The sequence below is a fragment of the Vicia villosa genome, linkage group LG6 (assembly GCF_029867415.1).
Source record: "Vicia villosa cultivar HV-30 ecotype Madison, WI linkage group LG6, Vvil1.0, whole genome shotgun sequence".
In the NCBI taxonomy this organism is placed as follows: domain Eukaryota; kingdom Viridiplantae; phylum Streptophyta; class Magnoliopsida; order Fabales; family Fabaceae; genus Vicia; species Vicia villosa.
The window spans coordinates 120,090,012-120,108,657 of NC_081185.1; the positions used below are offsets into that span (position 1 = coordinate 120,090,012).

Consider the following 18,646-nt stretch of genomic DNA (forward strand, 5'->3'; position numbering starts at 1 on the left):
TGAAAAAAAAAAGTTATATTGTTGATAAACCACAATTAGCTGGAAATCGGTGTGCAAGCCTAAAAGCTTTGGTGGACTCGGCATTAAAGATATTGGTATTTTGAGTAAGACGCTTTTAGCTAAATGGAAATGGCGGATCTTGACGAAAATCGTCTCTACAGTTGATATGACAAATCCCTCTAGCATTTGTTAGAAGGTGAAGAAGAGAGGGGACAAAATTATTATTAGTGTGATTTGGTTGGCCTCGGTTTGAAATTTATGGTTGATGCGAAATGCTATCTTATTTAAAAGTAGCTTATGTAGTTTTTCCTAATGTTTATCGGCAATCAAATTTCTTTCTTGAAAGTGGATGGGGTTTGGTAAAAAACCTTCAATATTCAATGGCTTTCATGTATGAAATACGCTTCCTTGTTTTAAATAGTCCGCCGTTTTCGTGCCGTTGTAAAGGTTTGTCTTGTAAGGGTTTGAGTACTAATTTTGTTTATAATAGTTGTGTTGCCTATTAAAAAAAGTTATATGTATAATTTAATATAAATAATGTGATAAAATCCAAACTTTATAATTATTTGGTAGTTTTATTTTATTTTTTTACACAAATTAAGTTAAACCCTATAGAATAACTAACTAAGCACATGTAGTGTCTATAACCATTATGCTACACATGCTTTTCTTCCTCAATCTCTATGAAACTGGATTTTAACAAGCGTGTGAAATCATCATTTAGATTACTCATTTTAGAATAAAGGAAAATATTTTATAAAACATTAATGTAAATTCAATGTAATAAAAATTTAAAAATTTGTTTTTAATAAATATTAATTAATTTATAATTTTAAACAAAATCCTCAATCCTCATAAATAATTAAAAACCCTAAATTATTTTACAAAAATATATTAGAATACGTGTACATTATTCAGCCAGGAATAATTAAAAGACATGCATTATTTGACTGTATGATTAGAATTGATTCCATTTAAATTAATATTAATAGAATTGATTCTCATTTACATATACAAAAGTACAAAAAAGAAGAGTGGACACCATGTGCTGTTGTGTATATAATGTCATTGTCTCCTGTATGTGGTAATCATCAATAACTAATCTATTTACAATATAATACGATAAAATTATTTTATATATAAACACTTTCAAATAAAATAACTTTTATAATATAAATTTATTTACATATAGAATATAATAAAGAAAAAAAGGATATGCACTGACAGTGTAAAATATTTTTGCATTGTCAACCAATCACAACCATGTATCCAATTAAAACACAATTTTAATTTTAAAAAACTAATATGATATGACAAGTGTAAAGATTTTGCTTGGTTGTATGTGTAAAGTTACTTTACACTGTCAGTGCACTATCTTTAAACTCTATAATAAATTAGTTTACTATTGATCCAAATATTTTTGTAAATGATACCTACACAAATGAAGTCTATATACGGGAAAAAAATATATTATTAACATAAATATTTTTATATACGAGAAATGATATTTATGATCAAATATTTTTTATCCAAAAATGGTATATGGGAAAAAATTTATCATTCATCTAAATATTTTTATATACAAAAATTTAATGTTGATCCAAATATTTTAGTAAATGATACCTAAAAAAATAATATTTGTATACGGAAAAAAATCTATTATATACGAAAAAATCGTATTTATGATCCAAATATTTTTTATTCCAAAATGGTATACCGGAAAAAATTTACTATTGATCTAAATATTCTTATATACGAAATTTACTATTGATATAAATATTTTTATAAATGATACCTAAACAAAAATGAAGTCTGTATACGGAAAAATATATGATATATATATATATATATATATATATATATATATATATATATATATATATATATATATATATATATATATATATATATATATATATATATATATATATATATATATATATATATATGGGGACGTATCAAATGAGAACTTTGACTATTATGAGAACTGAGAACTTTTAATAATAACCATACGATTTAAAATCAATGTTGAGATTTGCATTGGTGTGATATGTATTCAAACCAGGATCTATATATTAATTATTGTTTCTTAAAATTTGAGTGAAATCTAAGGCATTGATTTTAAATCGTAAGGTTATTATTATTATTATTATTATTATTATTATTATATATATATATATATATATATATATATATATATATATATATATATATATATGATATATCCAAATATATTTTTTTTCTTTTTTAACATTACATTTAAAATATATGATATATCCAAATGCGTGTAACATAACAGAACTCGTGCGTATGTACGGGTTTGTTACTAGTTTAATTATATAATATAATAAAGAGAAAAAAGAATGTGCACTGACAGTGTAAAATATTTATATTGTCAATCAATCATAATCATATATCCAATTAAAACACAATTTTAATTTAAAAAAAATTAATATGACATGACAAGTGTAAAAATTTTGATTAATTATATGTATAAAATTAATTTACAGTGTCAGTGCACTACCTTTAAACTCTATAATAAATTACTTAAAACATATATACATGCATATCAATTACACTTATATATATATATAACAGTAAATATTTTATTGCTTTTATATATATATATATATATATATATATATATATATATATATATATATATATATATATATATATTTCAACTGCTCTATTCTTTATTGAATTAATTAATTGGTGAATGCTTATGCAATATCTGAATGATCAGGATGATAAGATTTGATTCCTTTTGTAGTGATTAAATTAGCGTAATGACACAATTATCGAATAAGATTCACACTAGGAAATAAAGTTGTACTAACATGTGAATAAAAAATTTAAATAACAATTAAAAAAAATTATAAAAAAATAAGTTTTTTAGAAAATTTACTAAAGTGTCTAGGTTTTGCAGGACTCCCTAGAATATGCGTTAAACCATTTGGCGCATTAGTATAAATTTTCTTGAATTAGCCAAACCATTTGGCGTATAAGTGTTCGTAAAAAGTCAAAAAATATTAAATAAAAAAGAAACATACACATTGGCGCCAAACCATTTGGCGCATACACCTAATTTTTGTACCAATGCGCCAATTCATTTGGCGCATACTCCAGGGGGTCTTGCAAAACCTAGACACTTTGGTAAATTTTCTAAAAAAACTTGTTTTTTTTTTAATTTTTTTTTAAACCTTGTTATTTAAATTTTTTTTTCCTAACATGTTAGTTTTATTAAACATACCCTCTCACTTTCGCTATAAAGAATTGAAAAAGAGCATAATCTCAATAGTGGTGAAAGGTGACGTTAGAAGTAGAATAGAGTAACATCTTGTTTCTCTTCAAACACACTACTATAGAAACAACATTTAATTACGGCTAGGTGAAGGATGTTATACTGAGTGGAGGTCCGTGGTAAAGTAGAGTGCGGTAGTGAATAATAGGGGTGGACAAGCGGTCAGGTAGGGTCGGTTTCGGGCCCAAAACACCAATCCGGCCCAACCCTCGGGTGACAAAGTTTGGCCCATATCAATCCTACATTTGTACCGGTTATGTTCGGGTTCGGTTTCATCCGGATCGGGTAACTGGGCCGGGTAAATTCGGATATCAACTGTTGTTGGCCCAATTCAAAATCTAGCCCAAATAACAAAATCCAATAGTTTTTTTTTTCTAATTTTTTTTATTCAGATTAAAAATCTATCTATAATTGTTAAATTGGGCCTTATTTGTTTCACATATCTATTGTTAAATTTTAAGATGAATGTGGGTCTTATCTTTACAATAATTTACTTAAAAAAATTGCCATAAACATTTGAATTCAGACTTGACATTCTGATTAAATTCAAATTCACCATAGTCTTTGATTTCACATAATTTAAAACTGAACCAAATTCTGCTGCATCAAGTTCAAGCAACAAAAATTATCTAACATCAAGTTCATTACAATTTAACAAATAAGCTTCACAAGCTACATAATAACACAATCAACATAACTTCCAATTCATGTCCATCATCACAACTTCCTGGTCCAGCATCAAATTCCTTCCTCTTTCCCTTTAAGACAAGCTCCTTCTTCTAAACATTGAATAAATCTTAACCAAAACAAATTTAAATTAATTTTAGTTCAAAGGGAATAAACTGCACTAATCCATATAAAAAATAACACCACTTTAATCTTATTAGAAGATCACTGTAATAAATATATATTTGCAGTACTAAAAGGTCCACTAAGATAGTGACTAACTCACTAACATGTACTGGTGGAGGGATTAACCAAATTGATCAGCACAACATCATGCTAACCCAAGCCATTGTTTAGTATCAAAACTCTTACTAAAAAAAGTGCTTAAAAATAATAATGCAATGTTTAGTATGAAAACTCCTACTAAAAAAAGTGCTTAATAATAATAATGCAATTTTCCTGTTTTTAATGCACATGATACCTATCTAGAAACATCTCCTATTGGGAATTAAGCTGGCAAGGATCCACAAGATCACAAATATGTACATAGTTAATGTAATATACCTGTTTGATGTCTTCAAGATTGAGATCCAAGTAGTAAGAGTCTGAGAACTCGTCAATTTCTTCTTGTAACTTCATCTTGGTCTCTTAAGATAGGAAGAGGAAGTATCTTTCAAAGGAAACATTGAAAGCAACGTACAATCAGAAGAGCTCTACATCATTAAGTAAGTCTATATTCAGTCAGAAACTCACTTCGGCTGTAGGCGGATGAGCTTCTTTTGTGCATAGCAATCTAGCTTCTTTTGCAGCCAATAAAACTTTCTTTTTCAAGCAGATATCTAAGAGAGAAAGCCTTGGCTGTCTGCTGCAATACAGAGTAAGCACAGTTTGGTTAACTAATGCAATCAGATTGGTTAGTCAATAGATTAAGCACAATTTTTATTTTCATAGTTAATAGTTAATACTGTAGTTAAATGCATTAGAGAGCCTATGAACTTGTAACAGAAGTGAGAAATACAATTTATTTTAACTCTCTTCACCTTCTCTTTTCACACGTAATGAAAAATAACAAAGGTACACATTCTTACTAAAACTAGCATTCAACATATTAACTTAGCAATTTCATACTTTTGTAAGTATTTCAACATAAGCATGAAAATACCAAAAATGAAGATCCTCCCCTCAAGCAACCTACTATTTGTTAAGAAGAAATCAACCAATAGGTTTTAACTCATTGAGCCTGGCTGTGGGTATGGTCTACAATTATATTGAACCAAACTAACATTTTTAATATGGATAAGCTAAAATTATGGAGTCATCTATGTTTCAAAATTGAGAGCCGAACCAAGCTGGGCATTTTAAGATTAACGATCAATATGGAAAACATACAATGTTCAAGGAAGCATGTTTATAAACTGAAAAGTGTTAATGAGGTTATGACTAAAAGCATCATATGAATATTTCATTCAGCAAATCAAATTTAAATACAGGGAACTTCAATTATATCAGTAGTAAAAAAGACAAGGGCCCACCTTTGGAACTCTCTGTGATTTCTTCTAGTTTTGGTATCAGGTCTTTACCCTCTTTCACAAGAGCTTCAATTTTTGATGAGTCTCGCATCGGATGAGATATTGCCTGAAAATAATTCAAAGAACATTCAGTGTGATAAATCATGCATTATACATGTCAAAGGAATGAGGTATCAATACCATAGTGTCTGTTATTTAAACTACAACAGCAGCATCACAAACAACAGCAACATTAGCCATAGTGATGGTTGTGCAGGGATTCTTTTGATATTCTTTCAAAAGGTGTTGGTTGTGCAGGACTGTTTTTGATATTCTTTCAAAAAGTGTTGATTGTGTTAATGTCGGCTTCAAAAAAACGAGTCATCTGTCATACCCTAAAATTTGCCCTCCATATTCCATTTACAATGATTCAAAGTTCAAGGTTCAGTTCCAAAGATTACTCACTCAAAAGTCCAGATGATCCACAGTCAACTGATTCAAACCTGAAGGCCAACTACAATCAAAGCATGATTCAAACCTAGGGTCATTGGTAAAACATCAAGTATAGAGGTGCATAACCATCATTTGATCAAATATTGATCCTGATTCCATTAATAGAAACTCAGAGATGAACAAATACAAAATAATTAGAAACTTTGACTGGGCATAACTTTCACATGGAACATCAAAAATTCCCCTTCCTCAAAATCTCATTTTTTCCCCTATTCACTTCCTTAGCTATTAAACCTCTATAATTTTGCTATAAACCTTTACCTTAGATTCAAAGCCAATAGGAAAGGGTTGAGGGTGCCTAACACCTTCCCTCGACCTGAATATAGTATCTTACCCTGATCTCTATACTGCGTAGGGTTTCTTATTCACCCTTCAGAATAGGTGGCGACTCTCTAAATCTAAAATTTTAGGCAGGTTGCTACAGCTGGCGACTCTGCTGGGGACAACTTAAATGGTGAATACTATGCTCCTATATGTTTTAGGTTTTGGCAGGGTTTAGGTTTGACAACTTTTTAGGGTTTGGCTAATTCGCCTTTTTTAGGGTTTGTAATTATTTTATTTTTTTTTTAAAAAAATTTTTTTATTTGTTTTTTATCTAAAAATATTTAATTGTTTATAATATGTTTATATTTAATTGTTTATGTTAATATATTTATATTTAATTGCCTAATTGTCATATTTTTATATGCACTGCTGACATATTATGTAATGTTAAAACCCTAAGTGTGGGAGTTAACTTTGAGATCAATAGGGGAGCATGAATCGCCTACGAGTCTCATTGATAACTCCACTCGGAGTGGGTTGAGTATTCAGAAATGTCCAAAACGAGGCTTGACTTTGTTAAGGGCAGGACTGGATACTTGGCTGATCTCTCCGAGAACCTACCCCAAAAATTCGAACCTCATGGATAAAATGAGTTGTTCTAAAATTCGAAGAGACAAAAAAAGTCTCGGAGGCTACGAACGACCCCATGAGACCTTCTAGAACCCCCCTATAAAAAGGTTGGCTCCCAAGAGCCGCTACGTCGAACCTATGAACTTATGTGATTATGTGCTATATGTATATATATGTGTTGATCATTTTTTTTATTATTTCTTTTTCCATGCATCATTCCTCATGTGCATTCTTGCATCATATCTTATTCAAAATAAACAAAGGAAAAAGGATATCATGCATATCATGCATGGCATACACATCATTTTCATGGCATTAAGAGAAGATTTCTCTTCTATCTCCAGAACAAGGGACCATTGGGAAGGATAACCTAACATCCCGACCGTCTTATCAAACCAGATTTCAAAAGAAATCGATGGAGCAGCTAGAGCAGAATCAAGCCGCCCTTCGTGAGGAAGTGGATCAACTGAAGGTTAGTATGGAAGAAGTTAAAGGAGGTATGACCCAGATGCTAGGGATACCCTGGTTCAGGATGAGATCCCCAATGACGAAAACCCGCCGCTAGGATTTGTTTCAGGCTTTGGCCCGGCTAAGGACAGACCTCAGGCCCGCTCTGTTAGGAGAGCTACCCAATTCCAAGAGAAAGGAGAAACCTCCCAAGAGGGATTTGTCCCCACTCTACAAACGAAAGGGACAACCCGCACAGTTCGCATTCCTGCTGACAATGTCCCTAAGGACGAAGATTACCTGGACCTACAATACGGAGTGCAAGAGGTGGACAACACAGACCAAGCACCTCAGACACAACAGTCTATTCCTAACTCTGAGGAAGATTCCAAGGACAGTGAACAAATCAAGGCGCTGGAGGAGAGACTAAAAGTGGTAGAAGGATACAATGTCTTTGATGTGGATGCCTTCGAAATGAGTTTGGTCTCAGACTTGACTATCCCTCGCAAATTCAAGATTCCCGACTTCGAGAAATACAAAGGACTCACATGTCCGAGGAATCACTTGCGCATGTATGTGCGAAAAATGGCTGCCTACGCCCACGATCAAAAGCTAATGATACATTTCTTTCAAGAAAGCTTAAGCGGAGCGTCTATTGACTGGTACATGCAATTGGAGAAATCCTATATCAGAAGCTGGAATGATCTGGCTAACACATTCTTGAAGCAATACAAGTACAACTTGGACATGGCACCCAATCGGATGCAATTACAAAACATGTCACAGAAGAAGGATGAATCATTCAAGGAGTATGCCCAAAGGTGGAGGGAAATGGCTTCTCGAGTCCAACCTCCCCTAATGGACAAAGAACTGGTGGACATATTTATGAGCACTTTGCAAGGACCATACTACGACAAGATGGTCGGAAGCACATCTTCAGGGTTCTCGGACTTGGTAGTCATTGGCGAGAGAATTGAAGATGGAATCAAAAATGGGAAGATACAAGGGGCACCCTCAGGTTCCTATCACACAAAGAAGTCATATGACGGAAAAAAGGAACCCAACACCGTTGGAGCAATCCTGGTTAATCAGACACCAACACTACAACAGAAGGATCAGCAAAAACAACAGGGTGGCCAACGCCCCTGGAGGTCCAAGCCAAAACGATCGTTTACCCCATTGCACGTGCCGCTGTCTCAAGCTCTGCAACATCTGCTCAGTCAGAACTTGGTTACCCTGCTGCCTCCATACTCAGCTCCGGCTAACCCCGCTCCCGGGTACAAGCATCATGCTAGGTGCGCTTATCATTCAGATAGTCCTGGTCATGATACAGAGGATTGTGGGCCGTTGAAGCACAAGATCCAAGATTTGATTGAAGAAGGGCTCATTGAGTTCGAAGATCCTAGCAAGTCTAAAGCCATAGGTGGCTAGAAGGAGGATTTCTTAGATCATTAGTTTTGTTTTCATTCACAATTTCTTTTCCGTTTGTTTAAACATTAGTCTTACGACATATGCTATGTACTTTACAACAATCATTAATGCATTGCTTACGTTTGTCTTGATTCATTCCTAGTGTTCTCACTATATTTAAAACTGTGTTTTTACTCGGTTTTCTTCTTTGTGATATTCAACTCTCGATTAAAGTCGTACACCTTTTGAGGGAGAATGACGAAAACGATACCACAATTTCATACACTACGCTTTCAAACAGACCGTGTTGACGATGTACAGGCATTGTTTCAATTCCTAAATAACGGAGATATAAGGATGTTAATCCCTTGTCAACCCCTTTGAGCCTAAAGAAGTAGGAGTTTTCCTTCATATAAAATAAAACCCTTAATACATAACCTGGGGTAGGGTAACTGCTCAGTTAACTTAATTATTCCAAACAGTTCGTTTGAACAAAATCACCGATGGTTCTCCGTCATCATTAAGTCCGGCAGTCAATGTCCGCAATGAAAAAAGAAAGCAATACAAGGGCCTGCTAAGTCAAAACCTATTAAGGAGACTTAGGCAAAATTGGGGCATCCCGCTGACTGTAGTTTTAAAACGAACAGTTCAGGCAAAGTTAGGGATAACAAAGTCGAAAAGAGGTCACTACATACCCTCACAAAAGAAAATATTACAAGAAAGGAGGATGACTGCCTTTGCAAAATAAACTTCTGGTTTTTGAACCATCATAAATGTCAACGTCATAATTCCCAAATTCTTTTGGAGACTAAACACATAGTTAATTGAGCATAGGAATGGAGAACATCACGAAGATGGGGATGGGTACAAATAAACTTTGAGCCTCTATCTTTTGTTTCTTTAAACCATGAACCAGGCCACGTTACAACCCTTAAAAGTCCTAACTAAAACATGGTTAGTTCGAAAGCATAGCGTTACCAAAGGTATCCCGACTCCTTAAGGTCTACTATAACTCTTGAGTTGATATCACTTTCTTACAAAAAAAAAACTTTGTTTTACTCAAAAATGTTTTTAAACTTTCAAGACAGACATATGCATTCGCATCTTATGAATTTCATTACAAAGTACACTTGTCTATATAGATTTAAATGTTAACATCAGGGAGAAGTTGCATGGGGCATGGCTAATGGCTAAAAATCCTACTGACTGACGAAGTAGCTTTAAAAACTCGTCAAAAGAAGAAACATCCCTTACGCATGACTGGGATGGCTAATGTGTACACATGGCATAACTCGTCATTATCCCATTTACATGGGGCAATCTAATCAAGATCCATTGGAATCTCTCAAGGACGCTGAATAGCCCATGGGGCAAGTCCATCACCTGGGGGCATGTTGCAAAGGTCACTCAGTATCAGATGGTGTCAATGCCAGTCTCACATCCTTTCCAGGAACCTTTATAGGATACTTCTCAATCTGTCCATATAGTCTTCTTAAAGACATGTTCAAATACTTCTTACCCTTTCTAGGAGCATTTTTCAGACAGTCTTTTAAAGACCCACCTTCTTATCCTTTCTATTTTCAAACCCTTTCAAACAGTCTTCTCTAAGACATATTCCTTTCCAAGAACCTTTTCTAGGTAGTCTTCTGTAAGACATCTCTTAACTTTTTTCAGTTAGTCTTTTAAGACATATTCAAACTTCTCTTATGCTTTCAAGAACCTTGTCAAACTTTGTTTAAAGTACAGAGTCTTCTCTAAGACAGTTCACCATCCTTTTTAGGGTGATCTTCTTCAAGATATCTTTTCCTAAGTTTTGTTTAAAACGTCACAAAAAACAGTCTCTATCCTCTATAGGAATATTTTGACCCTCTGCACGAACATATCCCTTTAAGCTTTGTTTAAAGCGTAGTCTTGTTTAAGACAATGTCCCATTCTTTCCAAGGACCTCTTCAGGTAATCTTATAGACAACATCATCTCATTCTGAGTACTCAGCAAATCACTGGCCGTCAGGCGTGACCGAAATGCATGACTCATTCTGAAAAGCATCTGCTTCACGTTCAAATCAACACCTACAATCAAGAATCCTATTGACTAGGGGCATATCTTTCAAGAATTCAAACACAAGGAGCATTGTTGCGTAACTGATCTTCCCACGCCTGTATTATTTACGTCCCGCAGTGTGGGATCGGCATACATGCATAATTCTCATTTATTTTGAGTATCTCATTACATGACACATGCATCATGACATTGCATAAAACTAACGCTGCCTTTTCAGGTCACTTCATATTCAAAAGGATGTTATCATCCAATTACAATGCAAATACAATCGTATCAACGATTCAATCTTAACATATACAATTCTAATACCTCATTCCAAGTCTTTCTTCAAAGACAATCCAGAAGCAATCAAAGAATTTCTCACCTCTCCAGGTAGTCTTGTCCAAGACAATTACCCTAACCTTTCCAAGCAGTCTTGTGTAAGACGTATCCTGACCTTTTCTAGGTAGTTTTGTTTAAAACGTCCCACGACCTTTATAGGAACCTTTCTAGGTAGTTTTGTTTAAAATATGCCATATCCTTTATAGGAACCTTTATAGGTAGTTTTGTTTAAAACATGCCATATCCTTTATAGGAACCTTTATAGGTAGTTTTGTTTAAAACGTATCATGTCCTTTATAGGAATCTTTCTAGATAGTTTTGTTTAAAACGTATCGTTCCCTTTATAGGAATCTTTCTAGATAGTTTTGTTTAAAACATATCGTTCCCTTTATAGGAACCTCTCTAGGTAGTTTTGTTTAAAACGTATCGTTCCCTTTATAGGAACCTCTCTAGGTAAGTCTTGTTTAAGATATCCTGTATCTTATCTAAGAGCCTTTCCAGGTGAGTCTTATTTAAGACATATCATGCCTTTCTAGGTAGCCTTTTTGAAATGTTTATCCATTCTTTTCTAAGACACGCTTAGTTCTTTTAAAGAACTCCTCAGTTAGTCTTCTCCAAGACATTCTTCCTAAGCATTGTTCAAAGCCTTAGCTTCTTCGCATCAACCTTCGATACACCCTATTCAGGAACCTCTTCAGGTGGTCTTATGTAAGACATTACTCCCTCTCTCCTCAGATACGATCAATATGATCCTGGTATGAAGAGCATATGCTCTGGACAAGCATCTTGTCAAACAAATAGATGGCATCTACAAGCCCATCTCCCACATAACTCTTTCCCTACGCAAGCAAATTTCAGGGCATTTCAGTGTCCAATCATCTTCTACCTCTTCAGGTTCAAGAAGATTGAACAGGGGCAGCTGTCATACCCTAAAATTTGCCCTCCATATTCCATTTACAATGATTCAAAGTTCAAGGTTCAGTTCCAAAGATTACTCACTCAAAAGTCCAGATGATCCACAGTCAACTGATTCAAACCTGAAGGCCAACTACAATCAAAGCATGATTCAAACCTAGGGTCATTGGTCAAACATCAAGTATAGAGGTGCATAACCATCATTTGATCAAATATTGATCCTGATTCCATTAATAGAAACTCAGAGATGAACAAATACAAAAAAGGTTCAAATTAGGGTTTCTTAGGAGAAAGTCAATCCAACTTTGACTGGGCATAACTTTCACATGGAACATCAAAAATTCCCCTTCCTCAAAATCTCATTTTTTCCCCTATTCACTTCCTTAGCTATTAAACCTCTATAATTTTGCTATAAACCTTTACCTTAGATTCAAAGCCAATAGGAAAGGGTTGAGAGTGCCTAACACCTTCCCTCGACCTGAATATAGTATCTTACCCTGATCTCTATACTGCGTAGGGTTTCCTATTCGCCCTTAAGAATAGGTGGCGACTCTCTAAATCTAAAATTTTAGGCAGGTTGCTACATCATCCATGACTCCAAAAAAAGTAGCTGCAAATATCATACAAAACATTAGAAATAACACATACATTAAAGCACCAATATTTGAAGCAGAATCAAATAAATTCAATAAGTCTCAATTCAATAAGCAGAATCACATACATTAAAGCACCAATATTTGAAGCAGAAGCAGAATCATATATGTCTCAATTCATGTTACTTTCAAGGGTCATACATTAAAGCACCAATATTTAAAGCAGAAGCAGAATCATATATGTCTCAATATTTAAAGCAGAAGCAGAATCAAATAGTGTCATGATATATAGTCTTTTCACATATAGATGTCAACCAGTATTGAAGCAGTAAATTCAACCTCAAAAAGTGTTTAGGCACAGCCAGAAGGCTGTGACTGAGTTTGAGATGAAGACTTATCTTTATCCTTTTCATTAAACCTTATGCATTTTTCTTTTAAATAGCTCTGCAGCTCAGTTACTTCTTCAACCGAATCCATAGACTTCAAATGTTGCTGAAAAGCATTCTGTCTAGCTACATGTGCCGGTACTTCGACGCTGGCAGCAGCTTCACCATTAGAAACAGTGGCTGCCATTGCTGGGATACGTCCTTCAACATTGTCATAGGCTTCTTTGTAAACCATGAAGATTTTGGAGAGATTGTTATTGATCTCTTCTAACAAAGATTTCTCAGTTTCTGAAAGTGGTCCATACATATCAGTAAAGCACCAGTCCACAAATCGTAACTTATATCGGGGATCAAAAATAACACCCAAATAGAGGAGTTGGTTCATCTTAGTGATATCAATCCAATATTTCTTAAATTTATCCAACATTTCCTTAGCCACACTAGCAAACAGTCCATTTAGGTCCAAGTTTAATGACTTAAGCTCAACATAAATTCCAGCCAGGAAAGGGAAAGCTGTATGCAAACTTGCTTTTGTTGAAACAGAAAAAACAGTTGTCGCTTCATAATAATTCTTCAAAAACTTAATAAATACCCTAACATTCTCCCAATCTTCACTACTAGGGGGGAATCACCTTCAAAGAAATCCCTATAATCCTCAACCTCATCTTCTAGCTTATCAAAAGCTGATTCATACTTCTCAGCTACATCTAACATCAAATACGTCGAGTTCCAACGAGTTGAAACATCAAGACATACCGACTTCTTGCATGTAATATTGGCATAACCCACACATTCATTGAACTTTAACGCTCTATGGGGTGAAGATCTTACGTACCTAATCGCATTTCTAACACTTGAAATTGAGGTGCTGGCTACTTTTAATCCATCTCTCACGACCAAATTCAGTATATGTGCACAACACCTCATGTGAAATCCAAATCCATCCAAAAAAAGTCCATTCATGTTTCTTATCTTCTGCTCTAAATACTTAACAGCAACATCATTTGATGCCGCGTTATCTACCGTGATAGTTGAAACGTTTTTCAGCCCCCACTCCTTCAGCACATCCTCAACCTTCTTACCAACTGTTTTACCTCGGTGATTTGGGATACTCGCAAAGCTTATTATCCTTTTTTGGTATTGCCAATCCTTATCTATAAAATGAGCAGTGAGGGTCAGGTAGTTTAGATTTTGAACGGAAGTCCAACAATCTGTTGTAATTGCCACTCTATTACAATCAGACTTAAATAATGCTTTCAACCTCACTTTCTCATCAAGATATATTTGAAAACAGTCCCTAGCTATGGTTCTTCTAGATGGTATTGTAAATTGGGGTTGCATTTGGTAACAAAAGTACTTGAATCCCTCTCCTTCAAATGTTCTAAAGGGCTTCTCATCTAAGATGATAAAGTAAGCCAACCCTTTTCTACAACCTACAGGATCAAACCTAGAAGATGTTGGAACTAACCCAACTCCCGGAATTGTTGAATATGTCAATATGGTTTGGGTAGGGTCCGTTGAAAGGTTCAACGGATACTTAGAACATGTTTTCATGTGACTCTTTAAATTTGACGTTCCGTGTTTCTTAGAGTCACACATATATTTTTGATGGCAGTATTTACATGCCGCAGTAGCGGGATCACTATCGGGAATAAGATTAAAATGGTCCCATACCTCTGACCTCTTTCTAATAGCATTCGCATTAGCTCTTCTTCGCTTCCGACCAATAGGAGGCGGATTTGTGCAGACCTCAATGGGTGTTGTTGCTGCTGTTGGTGTTGTTGTTGGAGGATCTTGTTCCATAACTGAAACAAAATACATAAGTTATTTGTAAATCAAAGTTCAGAAATACATGTGTTAAACTAGTTAGCTAATAAAAGATTAAATGAATTGGATTCCATTTGACTAAATTGATTAAGTTCTACTTCAATTATTTATAAAGCTGGTTTTAGATTATCTTACCAAATAAGTAAAGTAATGAACTAAGAATTATCATGCAAACTTTTCTAATCCCAATTCACCAAACTTTATTTCCTCAGATGGTCCCAAAATTTACACGGTGAAATCAGAATCAAAAGTTTTTTTTGGTTACAAGTCAATCCGTGATAAAAATACAGTAGTACTTTACTTATCATCACCGTTTTTAATGATAACCATATTAAAAGCTGATTTCCAATATACCATTTTGGTTGTTTTCTTAATTTTTCATCATGGTTGTTTTTTCCAATTTTAGTTAAATACTCAGCGCACAACTTTTTTCTACAATTTTTTCTTTCAAGTGTAGTGATATGCTCATTTGAGTTTATTATAATATATGTGAAATGCTTATTTCACCAACTACTCATTAAATATATAATCATTAAATGTGATATAGAAATTAATAATTTGACAAATTAAATTATATTAGAATAGCAAGTTACAATTATGAATGTTTTCCTAGCTTTTATCATTTCATTCTGCGTATTTCGCTTTTTGAGTATTAGAATTAGGTTAAATGCTTGTGACTCTTCAACCAACACTTCATTCTCTACGCGTTCATTAAACTAGTAAAGAAGGAAGTGTTGGTTGAAGAACTACAATTATTAAGCCAAAAGTCTAACTCTCAATGAGGAAGATACATACGTAGAATGAAAGGAAGAAAGCTCGATACATTGATTAATGTAAGTTGTTTTCTAACATAACTTCATTTTTATATTATAAATTTCTAATTCATTTAGAAATGTTATTTAGTTAGTGACGGGTTGGTAAAATACTCAAATCACATATGATTTAATAAACTCTTATAGTAGAACATGTTGGTTTAACATATAGTGAAAGCTGCAATGTACAAGGTATATCATTAAAAATCAACAACATAAAATATATAAATCACCATCATTAACATCACTAAATTTTATCAACAACGACATACAACTTTTATCAACAACAGCATACCTTAAACAAAAGACAACATATATCAATAAAAAGTAAATCAACAACAACATACAAGTTTTATCAACAACAACATAAAAGTTTTATCAACAACAATATACCTTAAACAACATACAACATATATCACCAAAAATTAAATCATCAACAACATCCAATTTTTATCAACAAGAATATACCTTAATTAAAATACAACATCTACCATATAAGAAAAGTGATACATCTGGAAATCAAAATTCTACCTATCTCTATTATTTTTACACCTACTAAATTTGTTGGTTTTTGGTTCTTTGTACACTTGATTGACATATTATATTATTAAACAACTTTTTCCATTACTGCTATATCACATAATACTCTTCATTTTTTTCTCAATCTTTCTCTCTCTTCTCTGATCCATTTTAGAGTCTCTTTCTTTTGTTCTTTTTTCTTCCATTCTTCAACTGTTTTTATCTTCACCCTTTTATCTCCCTCTTTCTTAATCTTCAAGTTGTAACAACTTTGTTACAACAAGACCATCACTTTCACCTCTTCATATTGCTACTGGTAATGGCCAGATCGAGATATATTGTTCTTTTCATCTATCTAACAAAATTATGAATAATGTTTTAACCATTTGCTATGTTTTTTTATGTTATTCTGTTTTTACTTTCAAATCTGTGTGGCGGAAACGAGTTACCGGCGATGAGTGTGGTGGTAGTGAAAACGGGTTTTTGGTGACGACTGTGGTGGTGGTCAATTTCTAAGAGGTTTTTGTTTGACATTTTCAATTTAGGTTTTGATCTGATTCGGTTTTAAACTAATATTGAACTAATTGTATTTAGGTTATTTTGTTTTAACATTCAGATTTGTGGTGGCGGCAACACATTACCAGCGATGAGTGTGGTGGTGGTGGAAATGGGTATTCGGCGACGAGTGTGGTGGTGGATGTTCTATGGTGTTCTTTTCATCTATCTAACAAAAATATGAATAAGGTTTTAAGCATTTGCTATGTTATTTTATGTTATTATGTTTTAACTTTCAGATCTGTGGTGGCGGCAACGGGTTACCGACGATGAGTGTCGTGGTGGTGAAAACGGGTTTCTGGTGACGATTGTGGTGGTGGTTAGTTTCTAAAAGGTTTTTGTTGTTTCTCTATTATTTGAATTGGCATTATGTTTCATAAAACTAATATATCATTAATTAGTTGAGTAGAATTATACTTGTAAGAGAAAACAGGTTGAAGATCTACTTGACAGAGGAACGTGTTGTGTTGAAGTATTTCAACATCTGGAAGAAACATGTCAAAGAAGATATCGAAACATGTTCCATTCGACATCGCGCCAGGGCTTATTTTTCAATTACTTCAGACTTAAGTAATTGAAAGCTGCAGAATATTACTAACCAATATTGTGCAATCATATGCGGCGCAAGAAGAATCAAATCAGAATATGTTTGATTGAAGACTTTCTAATTTTGGAGATTAATTAGGAAGATTTAATTGAAGAACTATTTTGTAGGAGAATCTTTTGGAGATTTGTAACATCATATTTGATGTGATTAGAAGCCCAAGTTCACTTGGGTAATAGGTTATAAATAGAAGCATTGTAACCTAAAAAGCCAAGCCAACCATTATGTAAATTATAAGGGTTGTTTTGGTCAATGAACCACCCAGTTTGTGGGATGGTCATCGTGTTCTCACTAATAAGCCTTTAGGTAATGAGTTGAGTATTGTTCTTGGAGGAAGCTTTTAAGTAACTCCAAGTATGTGTTCTTAGTCTAGAGTCAAGGCTGAGTATGGAGGAAAGTGAAACTTCCTGCCCAACATAGGAGTGTGTCTCCTCATCATGGAAGTGTGTCTTCTATTATATGGATATATGATTGTGGAAATTAAGCCGTTGGTACAGTTCCTGGGACTGGAAACTGTACAATTCCATTGCGATAGTTAGAAGTGGGAAGGGGATATTCCATATCTAGAGAGGATCTAGGTAGAAGGGTCATTGGGTAGAGATTAAGTGAAGGGTTATAAATAGGGGTGTTTATCTATGAATTAATACTGCTGATAGTGGACTTCATTCCTGGCTTGGTATGCCCCCAGAGTAGGTGTGTTTGTCACCGAACTGGGTTAACAATTTTTGTCTGCACTTTACTTTTCAGCAACTACTTTAACTGTCTTTATCTTGCATGTGTTATGGATAACAGACCTGATGTCTCGATATCCTATGGGACATCTGAGTTCTGCCATACCAAAATTTTAGTTTTTGTTTGACATTTTAAATTTAGGTTTTGATCTGATTAGTTTTTTAACTGATGTTGAACTAATTGTATTTAGGTTATTCTGTTTTAACATTCAGATTTATGGTGGCGGCAACGCATCACCAGCGATGAGTTTGGTTGTGGTGGAAATGGGTATTCGATGACGAGTGTTCTATGGTGGCTGTTATAGGGTTTACACATTTAGTTTTATGTTATTCTTTCTGGATTCACATAAAAATGTTAGTTTTTGAATATATACGGCTTCGGTGGAGTTGGAATCAGGTCGACATGAACCCTATCAACTCAATCTTTGGTTCATTATTTTAATATTTGCTTGTCATACCCGTATCTTTGTAGGTTGTTATCAATTATGGAGCATCATGGTATGTTACTACTTTTCCATCTCATATGTTTAATCCAAATTATTGAGTTGATTGAACACCAAGTATTTGATGTTGGGACTC

The 18,646-nt window shown here is 33.9% G+C and overlaps 1 protein-coding gene and 1 long non-coding RNA gene across 2 annotated transcripts; both read right to left on the reverse strand.

The window, feature by feature from the left end:
* Positions 1-4,436: 4,436 nt before the first annotated feature.
* Positions 4,437-5,618, reverse strand: LOC131612216 (uncharacterized). The gene is made up of 3 exons (XR_009287321.1): positions 5,503-5,618; positions 4,724-4,832; positions 4,437-4,640 (listed from the first exon to the last, which is right to left on the reverse strand). It is a non-coding gene; the product is annotated as an uncharacterized LOC131612216 (long non-coding RNA).
* Positions 5,619-12,984: 7,366 nt separating this feature from the next.
* On the reverse strand, positions 12,985-14,822 carry LOC131614530 (zinc finger BED domain-containing protein RICESLEEPER 2-like). The gene is made up of 2 exons (XM_058886103.1): positions 13,652-14,822; positions 12,985-13,532 (listed from the first exon to the last, which is right to left on the reverse strand). The coding sequence occupies exons 1-2, from the start codon at positions 14,820-14,822 to the stop codon at positions 12,985-12,987; spliced, it is 1,719 nt and encodes a 572-aa protein (XP_058742086.1).
* Positions 14,823-18,646: the final 3,824 nt, after the last annotated feature.

Excerpts from the sequence above, each read along its gene's own strand:
- LOC131614530 (XM_058886103.1), bottom strand. The coding sequence starts at position 14,822 with ATGGAACAAGATCCTCCAACAACAACACCAACAGCAGCAACAACACCC. Across the intron at positions 13,533-13,651 it reads TTATAGGGATTTCTTTGAAG|CTTTCCCTTTCCTGGCTGGA; the intron begins GTGATTCCCCCC and ends GTTTGCATACAG.